The sequence below is a fragment of the Ovis canadensis genome, chromosome 8 (genome assembly GCF_042477335.2).
Source record: "Ovis canadensis isolate MfBH-ARS-UI-01 breed Bighorn chromosome 8, ARS-UI_OviCan_v2, whole genome shotgun sequence".
Lineage (NCBI taxonomy): Eukaryota > Metazoa > Chordata > Mammalia > Artiodactyla > Bovidae > Ovis > Ovis canadensis.
The window spans coordinates 22,886,624-22,897,299 of NC_091252.1; the positions used below are offsets into that span (position 1 = coordinate 22,886,624).

A 10,676-nucleotide genomic window follows, 5' to 3' on the forward strand; every position below is an offset into this window, starting at 1 on the left:
TTGGTTTTGAAGAGAAACAGGTTTTGAAAGCACTCTGCTGATGTTTACAGTCAAGAAATTATTTCAGTATACTATTGGCCTAATATAAAAGCAGAATGCATTGCTTATGCAAAGGTATTAAACAGTTAAAATACCTAAAATATATCTAGATTTGACTGTACACTGTCTTCCTTCAGAGATTAAATTGATTCCCTAATTAACAGTGAGTACATCTAAATACTTATAAACTTAATTCTAAGAAATACATCTCTTCAAGCTACTTCATACACTAAGATTTCACTTTTGATATGTAAAACATTTGCAATACCAACAAAAGGGAAGTAGGATGAACTTGAAATAATTCCTCAAAAACAAAGATTATATAGTTCTATGTGTTTGAGATATTTCAATACCAGCAAAAAACATACAAATACACACATCCTTCAACTAGCCAATATTTTAATACACAATGTTAACTACTTTGATGTTACCACCTGAAATATACATCATACAGTTTTCAAATATGTGTTCTTTGACTTCTAACCTCTGCTCTTCTTTAGAATTACCTGTGAGGGGGAAAAAATGAAGATTTACATTATTCCTAGGGCAAATAAAGCACAATTACTCAACAAAAAGTTTAAAAGTCCTATGTGTATAATATGCAAGTCTCTGAATCCATAAAAAGCCAATTTGGAATGTGATTAGGGAATCTTTTGACTTACAAATTGTCTTAGACTTCTCTAAAATAGTCTAATTCTCTCAGAGAATGTGAAACATGCCTAGATTCTCAAAATCTAGTTTTATAATAGTCACTTCTAGATGTTAATTTCTTCAGTTGTGCCAAAAGTGCCCAGATTAATGGCTCCCAACTTGAGATTTATAGAAAATTTAGTAATTCAGGGAATTAAGAAATCCTATTAAAACCAGGAATGTAACAACCATAAAGCAATACAAATTCATCCAAACATCAAATTTCCTCTATTTAGGGTGGAATTATATCAGAGACTAAGGCCAGTCATCTCAAGATGAAAAGCTTGTTACGTAGATAATTTTCACAACACAAAGCCCAGAAGAAAAAGTAAACAAAATGAAGTCTTAAGTTGTAAAGGACAAACAACATTAGAGACCAGAATATACACATACAAAAAAATTATTTTAAAGAACTTACCTTCTTTTAGGTAAGCCTACTTATAATTCACTAATAAAAGCAAACCAATCCTAAATTTAAGATACACACATAGACTCCTCATGTTCTTAAGCCTTGCTTTACCTGCAGAAAACACTTACATTGACTTTAACAGTGCAGAAACTAGTTGAAATGTTTATAATTGTAAGAGAATTTAAAGCCCCTTAAAAAATGCCAGGGCATGCCATTTCTAGACTCTCACGTAAGTCATCAAATAGATTTATACCTTAGGCCAGTACTTCTCTGTTCTACAAGATATTAATATGTGGACTGCAAAATAAAATACTACGTACTCAAATTCATTTACAAAATTCTAAGTACATTATACACCCAAATTTACAAAAAGGTAAGTTAAACAGAGTTCAACAAATTACTGGTGTATTTCTTATAACTTTTGATAACTAAATACATAACTTTTATATAAGATAACTTCTCATAACTTTACATAACTATAGTTATATAAAAATGTTTACATTGTGGGAAGCTGGACAAAAGGTACAGTGGAAATAGCATAGTATTTTTGTACCTTTCATGGGTCTATAATTAGTTCAAAATATTTAGATGTTAAATAAAAAATGCTTATAAAGAGGTAAACTACAAAAAATAAGTCTCTCTTTCACATCATCCCCCAGTGAACCATGTGCCAGTTTCTTGCATATTCTCACAGAAATGAGCTCTCTATACATAACATTGTAACTATTCAGGGAGGTATAGTATGTTCGGTTATATAAACTTATCTGACCCCAGAAGCCTTTGCTGTTGCGGCATCTATTAACATCAAGCGAAAACAATCTCGGGAATATTCAAGTGAAAATAATCTTGGGAACATATACGGAAAAAAACTCTGCCTTAAGTTATCACACTCTTACATTATATAGAAGTATTACTAACAAGCAATCTTCTCTGTTTATGTAAGCAATTTGATTTAGAAGTCACTCAACTCAAAACAAATTTAAAAAAATAATTAGGTAAACTTAAAATGGTCAAGAAGAAAAGTTTTCATAAATTTTAAGGTAATAATGCTACTACAGATCACACAGATTAGCAGTCAAACATTCATTTTCTTCTAAAGCAATAAAGCAATGGCCATGAATCTTTCCATCAGAAATCCATACTATACATAATAAAGAAAATCTAACTCTGTAATTAAAACTCATGAAAAGGTAAGCATCAACTCAGTCAAGGAAACTGAATAAGGAATCTAAATCAGGCAGAGGTGACAAACTAGGTGTTTTAAGGTAACTGTGCTCAAGAAAAGAATTTCAGATCTTACCTTTGCTGCAGCCAGTACATGCTCCTTTTTAATGATTCCACACTTACTCCCACAAGCATTTATCCGTGACTCTTCTGCTAATCGATGAACAAAGAGTAAACAGTTCAGATGCACCTATAAAAGAGAAAATTCAAAACAATTTTTAAACCCAAACATTGATATTTTGAAATAATGACTTTTAAAAAGAAGATCCCAAATTTTAATGCTGCACTATTTACTAATGTGATTCAATCACTTAACTTTTATTTATGATAACAAAGAATACAGTTTAATATAGGTCCATCTTAAAATTTCATAAAAAAGAGACTTAGTTACTACAATATATGAAACAAGGATGTGTAAAGCTGACCAAAGGCCATAGACAATAGCATTACTCTAAAGGATCATTATATCAAAACTTAGGTAGGACTCTAATAAGAACAAATATTTGTTTTCCATTCCAACTAAAGTTAAGTTTCCAATGTAATTTAAACTCTCCCCTAAGAAAAGCATATTAACTACTGTATTTAAGGCTAATCATCTCTCATTCTACAATCCAAGGTATAAAATTTTTTAAGAAGATATTTAATTTAAAATGTCTAATCAAAAACAATTTAATAATTGAAATTTTAAAAGTTTATTTAATTTAAAAGAGTAGATACAAAGGTCAAGTTACTTGCTATACAACAACATGAGAATAATTGTATCTACTATTAATAATTTTTAAGTTTCTTTAAAAATAGCCTTAAACTAGATAAAATAAGCAGGGAATACAAAATTCAAAACTGCACAAAGAACTGGAGTTATATTAGCATTACAGGAAGCTGCAGAAAACGAATGGGAATTCTGTACTATTTTTGCCACTTCTTGTGAACCTACAGTTATCTCAAAATTAACATATGAAGCAAAAAATCTATAAACTGACAAAAGTAAACCTCTCTTCAACATCATTCTGCAGTCAACTCTGATTGCCAGTTTCTTGCATATTCTTACAGAAACAACTTCTACATATATGTAAAATATATATATGTACCATAAGATATGCATACATATATATCTTTATTTAACCTCACTATTTGAATATGTAAATTTTGCTAAATATGTTACTCATAGTTCACTAGTCAATCAAAAATTGCTACTCATTCTATACGCATATACCTTGAAAACAGTTAAAGTAGAGCACAAAATCCAAGTAAGTGAGAATGTACCCTAAAAATTCCCACCAAATAAAATATAACTCTCAACTCAAAAAAAAGCAAGACTAAACTGAGTTGCTGCCCTATTTCAATTCTCCCCTAGTATTGAGTCTAGTGCTCTTGTATTTAAGTTATTGGTAATACTCCATCCTTTGCTTCTGCCAGGTGCCTGAAGGCACTACCAATTCAGGTTCAATTAAACAGCATCTTTAACATTTAACTTCTTTGGTCATTTACTTAATGGTACACATTGTTTGGGCTTCCCTGGTAGCTCAGATGGTAAAGAATCCAGCTACAATGAAGGAGACCTGGATTCGATTTCTGGGTTGGGAAGATCCCCTGGAGAAGGGAATGGCAGCCCATGCCAATATTCTTGCCTGGAAAATTCCACAGAGGAGCCTCACAGGCTATGGTCCATGGCATCGCAAAGAGTCAGACAAAACTCGCAACTAACACTTTCTTTCACTTTTACACATTCTTTGCAGTGAGATCAATTAATACACAACACCTAACTCTTCCCCTACAATTCACTAAATGCTAAATAACTGGGTAATGTGGTCCTTTAAATTATTACTTATTATTATTATTATACAGCAGAAATCTTTAGTGGATTGTTGATGTTTAGGAATGTTTTAGTGATAACTGGGGAAAGTAGAGTAGTAGGGGATTTAAACTGAACATGACAGAGAAACTTTGGAAGGAGATATTCTTTTGGTCTTCTTTAACTTTCATGAGAACTCTGAGGTAAATCACCCAATTAATTCTTTACAGTATACCATGTCATTCAAAATATGTTTAAACTTCCTATAATATACCATTTCCTTTTGCAACAAAAACATTCCATAATATGGCACAGTTTCCTCCATTAATCTTCATTCTCTACTTCTAAACCTAAATAGCTTCCAGATACCCTCAGGATAAACTCCAAATTCCTTAATACTAAACCCAATTTGACTAGGTTTTTATAATTCCATCTCACCTTTTCCAGCTTCTAGTTCTATGCTAGGCCTTCTGAATTTCTTTCAGTATTCAAATACAATTTTGCCTACTGCCATGCTACTGGTTTATACTTAAAGGCCAAGCCCTCCTAATACATAAGGTTATATGGATCTATGGTACCCTAAACTTCTTATAACTGTACATACACATACATTAGGCAGCAACTTCTCACCTCTCTTCTTCAATGTAAGGGCAAAACCATGTCTACCTTCCCAGAAACTGTATCCCATTGAACTTTAGCCTGTGGCCCAATATGTAGTTAAGTAGTCAATAATTGTCATTGCATGAGCAAAAAATCCATCCATATCTCCCCAAATTAAGCAAAAAAAATTTTTAGGCAATCCCAAATAAACCACATTCTGTTTTGAGACTTGAGTCCTTTACTCTTCATGGGCATGAAACATAGACACTGAATTAACACTACTTTTTTTTTAACATCAGAATTTTTTTTTTTTTTAACAACCTATTTCTCTGTCATAAAACAGTTAACTGGTGCCACTCAAGTGCACTAAGGTTTAAATTAAAATGGTCAGAAAAAAGCAAATTTTAAGGTTTCAGGTAGACATTCAACTTTAGGAAAGGTAAGCCATTCCATTAATAACTTACTTTGGGAAAATTTAAAAATTAGCTTCCTTGAGAGGTAAGCCAGAAGATAATTTACAAAGAAATATCCACAAAGACTGGGCCAGCATGACTTCCTCCCCACTTTCTCATAGCACTTTTGAGTTTTACATAAACCATAAGTACTCAGATATTTGCACAGTATCCCTTAGCGATAAATCTAAAAACTAACTCAGCCACAAGAAAGCTGAACAATCTGAGATTAACATATGCTCCCCAGTACTGGCCCGGTGACATACAATCCAGTAAGGTATAAAATAAAACAACAACAAAAAGCCAGTGCAGGAGAACTATAACATAACACAAGGAAGTTATGAATAAAATGTTAGAAATATCAATCCACATATAGTTACATCACTCTCAAACTGTACACTCAGAATGTTCACGGAATAAACACAAGGAATACAAAAAGTTCCCAATTTTGTCAAAGTTCCCAGTCAGATGGGAGAACAAAACCCGAAAGAAACTAAAGACACATGTGTGACAGTGGATGATAATGGAAGATTAGATCGTTTCTAAGATGATGAAGGAAGACTTCACTGAGTAAGAGGCATTTGAACTCAATTTTGGAAGAACTGGTGTTTGCCAAGCAGAGTTGAATGAGGACATCTTCAAGCAGAAGAAACATCTTATGCAAAGACAGCAGAGAAGTAGATTAGTTTTGTGTTAAAGACAATGGGAGACACTAAGGGAGATATGCATGGTTCCTTCTCCTCAAGAAGCTGTGTACCACACTGGGAGACAACACTGACACACAAAACTCTTAAGAGAACACTGTCAGGGTCCCAACAGCTAAACTGTATGATGTAAACTCTTATGGCTATCAAAATTTAGGAAAAAAGAAATAAAAACAGACTGCCTCAATCACAGAGAAGTTTATGGATGATGTGGGACACCTGCTGGGTAAGATTATTAAGTGCCAATGGTAAGCAGAAAACCAAAAGTAAAGAAACCAGAGTGATGCATGACATATATAAGACTGTGAAGGAGAAATAATGAAAGCCAAAGATAAGCATACAATCTAGGGACAGACAGTGGCCAAAAGAACTTCCTTTCCCCTACCACTGCAAATGCTCAGAATTTCACCTCCCATCGTTTCCTGAACCACTTGGATCCGACTCCACAACAAAGCCCACCTGTCCATGGGTCACTGTGGGGCAGGCAAGTGTGAATGTGGGAGGAATCTGACGACTTGAGAAATCTCTGGCCAAAAATTTGCACCAACTTGTAATCTCCTTCCCCTCCATTTAGAACCCCAACACCAGTGAAAACTTCACAATTAATAACTTAAAATTCTTTTGAAAATCAATTTCACTTTAATACAGCTCACTTGTGCCACCTTAATCACTACCTTCGGCAAAAGAAGGTAATAAAACAGTTATGTATTGTCTCTTCATATAGAGTCTAAGAAAGGAACCGAAAAGGACAGGAGATATTAGAAAGGCCACTTTTATATGAAAAAAAAAAAATTAAGTAGTCTAGCAAAAATAGAAATCCTAAAATTACGGGAGGCAATAGAGAACTAGCAGAGGCTACAGAGAAAAGAGATGGGGAGGTGAGGGAGAAAAAAAAAAAAACCAGTGTAGCTTAGGAACAGATGAGTGCATTCCGAAGACATTCTTCATGTCATATATCCCTATTATTCACAATTCTTCATCCTTGATCTCCTGGAAATTAGGTGCCCACCTATAGTGGTTCCTTTACTCCAAGAGCTCTTATAACAAACCACAGGAGGTGCCTCCTACAGTGCAAACCCAGGGAAAAGTGTTCATTTTGTTAGCGGGATAATATATTCCAGGCATTCAACATAAAAGCCCTCAATTTATTTCAAAACAGAAATATTAAGAGTGGTTTGAATGTGAGCATTTTTTATTAGGTGAGCATTATGCAGTAGTTACTATGAGTCAGGTAAAATTTTAAGGGTTGACTTGAAAACTAAACTAACAGGTGTTCTCCCTGTCTAGGAAAACGAATTCACACTTGGGAGCATACTACTTACAAACTTTTGGATCAGTATTCTTTAGTAAGTAAGCTGAAGCAGAAGAAACAGCAATGTATTTAATAATGAATGTATTTAATAACGTAAAGAGAAGGCGAAGGAAAGACGACCAGGAGAAATGTACTTTTGAAAAGCATGCCTTTTACAGTAGTTAAATGAAAGTAACCCACCCTGAATTTCAAAATCTATTTTAAAAAAACTCTATCTTGGAACCTTCACAAATTTCACTAAGCACAGTGTAAGTACCAGACTGTGCTCCTGAAGAGTGATATTTAAAAACTAAAAGCAGTTAGTTTATTCCTTAAACTGATGAGGCTAAAAGGCTCCCGTTAAAAAAAAAAAAAAAAAAGGTCAGGATATCTACATTTCAGCGGGCCCCAAAACAACTCAGCGTCGGGAATACTAACAGGCCCAGGTTTTGCTGCGAATGCCTCAAACGTAGGCCTCAAAAGAGCTAGATTGGGCTGTTACTATTCAGTCGCTAAGTCATGTTCGACCCCATAAACTGCAGCACACCAGGCTTCCCTGTCCTTCCTTATTCTCCCTGAGTTTGCTCCAGCTCATGTCTATTGAGTCAGTGATGCCAGCCAACCATCTCATCCTCTGTTGCCCTCTTCTCCTCTTGCCCTCAGTCTTTCCCAGCATCAGAGTCTTTACCAATGAGTGGACTCTTCGCATCGGGTGGTCAAAGTATTTATTGGAGCTTTAGCAGACTGGCTGGAGGGGCGGCGAAATACAGGCTGGGGGGTTTGTTTCCTCGATCTATCCCCGCCCCACTGCCAGTCTATGAAGGAACAAAATCTCACCAGTAGGTCGCTACTCGTCTTCAAACGAAGGTGAGGCTTCTGTCGTTTGAAAACGCGCTTTAGAAAGCCGAGAGGAGCCTTGCGCCTTATCATCTTCCTCTGCGAGACCGTGGTGGAGAGCGCCATTCTCACCCTCGGGTTTTGGCAGCAGCCGCCTCAGCTTCCCGGGTCCTCCTTGCGCCGCACTGAAGCTCACGCCAGCGAGTACACCAAGAACCCCGACTCAGACGTTCCCACAGGCCCCGAGACCCCGGCCGGAACGTTTGAATCTGCCGCCACAGAGCGCGCCCGGCGCCCGGTAGTGACGTTGAGGGCGCGCAGACCCTCCCCTTGGCGCCCGGATGTTGGTGGAACACACTCTTGGTGGACGTTCCGTGACGTCACGGACTGGGAGGTTTGCGGGTTTCGCCTTAAGTAGTTGTTGGAAGCGATTTCTCCAGTGTGCCATAAAGATGTTGGAAATATGTGTAAAATGCTGGTATGCCAAGGCAGTCACGGTTACTGTCCCAGCTTTCACTCTCTACTGAGCCCAAGACCAATGAACGAAAAAGTAGATGACTAGAAGGAAGTTTGTTATGTTTTATCAGGCTTCTTAAAGAACCAATGCCTTCTCAGCAGGGCTTGATTTTCTAATATTAGCAGCTAATATTTTTCACTTTTACATGATTTTATCTGATCTTACCTGAAGTCTTTTCATGAGTCAAGCTTTTCTTTACAAATGCTGCTCTCTTTAATTTTAAGCCCTCTCTGCTTAACCTTGCAATAACTTCTGGTGTAGTTTAAATGCTACCTATTTGAAATCGTTTGCAAGCAGTTAACTCTTCCATTTTCCGTGCCACCCCTATAAGTTCTCACACTTCATCCTACAGCACCTGAAGCACCATCCACTGGTTTCTTGGTTTAATAGATCTGGATATGCCTGCGCTAAGTCACTTCAGTCCTGTCTGACTCTTTAGGACCCTGTGGACTGTAGCCCACTAGGTTACTCACTCTGTCCGTGGGATTCTCTAGGCAAGAATACTGGAATAGGTTGCCCTGCCCTCCTCCAGGGAATCTTCCCCACCCAGGGATCCAACAGGGCTATTGCCTCACCTGCAACAGCAGGCTGTTTCTTTACCACTCACACTACCTAGGAAGTCCCAATAGGTCTGGATGTGACTTTAGAATTTGCATTTCTAACAAGTACTTAAGTTAGGTTGGCACTGCTAGTCTGACCACTCTGGTGTCACTGTGATTTATTTTAATTACCTCTGTTACTGGGCTTCCCTGGTAGCTCAGCTGGTAAAGAATCCACCTGAAATTCAGGAGATGCAGGTTTGCTCCCTAGGTCGTAAAGATCCCATGGAGAAGAGAATGGCTTCCTGCTCCAGTATTCTTGCCTGGAGAATCTCATGGGCACCCAGGCAGGATACAGTTCAGAGGGTCCCAAAGAGTTGGACATGACTGCTGTGGTAGTTATTGTGCTTTCAGTATCCACTTGGATGATCTATCTCGCCTTCCATTTTCAAGCTCTCGCTCTGCCAATAATCTTATCTTTCACCCTATGAGCTATTTACACCTGTGTTCATAAGTAGGCCTTGTCATTGCTAATACCTTTCCACAGTCTCAGTTCAGTTGCATTACTCTTCAACCTTCTCTCGTGAACTCCCTCCCTCCAGTATCTCCACTTCAACAGTTCTTACATGCCACTGGGATCTCTGTCCTCTCTGTCTCTCCTGTGCCCTTAACCTTAATCTATATTTTTATCCTCTTTTCTGTGGTCTGTTGTACATCATCATAATATTGCCTTGCATTTCTCCTTAACTCTCTTCATGCTCTTGACATCAGCAACATAAATACATCCCTTTCTTTATCCCCAATTTTTTCTTCTAAAGTAAATTTTACCTTCATTTGAAAAGGGCAAGGCCCCTTTGATACTGCTGTTTACTTTGAAAAGACAAAAATAAAATGTATTCACAGAAAACTATTGAAGGATTTTACCTACTCTCATGTTATTCTAAGAAGTTGCTGTAAATGAGAAACAATTAAGCTACTGAGAATTTTTGTCTTTTCTTGATGACACTTCTTGATGTCTGCTAAGATTCTTTTTAAAACAGTGATGAGTTTGTTTTTCAAAACCTATCCTAAGGAAATTACCCTAAATATAAGATACATTTTATGCAGAGAGTTTTTTTTTTAAGTTTTAAAAACATGTCTAATGTGTAAATTTGGGTACATGCATTCAGTTAACTATTACTATAGCCAGGTTAAAAATGACATTTATGAAAGTTAGTAATAGCCTGGAAGAAGGTCCAAGTTTGTGCCAAATGGGAGAAAAATACCTGTACACCAAACTAAATATAATATGATCCCAAGCATATTGAATGCATGTACACATACACAACACTGGGAGGAAACATACCAAAATATAACAGTTTTTAGGTACTAGGAATATGGATAATTTTGTTTTACTATTTTAATGTTATCGAATATTTGTAATAAACATACCTAAAGAATTAATAAGATGTTTCATATTTTAGGTAACTGATGTTGTATATGGTTTGTTTACTGAATAAATTTCATTAAAACACTTCTATAAGAAAATTACTTTCATTAGAAAAAGCTAAAAATCGACAATACCTTCTGATGTGTGACAAAA

General features: G+C 36.3%; 1 protein-coding gene across 1 annotated transcript; it reads right to left on the reverse strand.

Annotated features, from left to right (window-relative positions):
* Positions 1-421: 421 nt before the first annotated feature.
* On the reverse strand, positions 422-8,373 carry CENPW (centromere protein W). The gene is made up of 3 exons (XM_069599024.1): positions 8,039-8,373; positions 2,439-2,552; positions 422-545 (listed from the first exon to the last, which is right to left on the reverse strand). Exons 1-3 carry the CDS (start codon positions 8,162-8,164, stop codon positions 519-521), a joined length of 267 nt encoding a protein of 88 aa, XP_069455125.1. The 5' UTR covers positions 8,165-8,373; the 3' UTR covers positions 422-518.
* Positions 8,374-10,676: the final 2,303 nt, after the last annotated feature.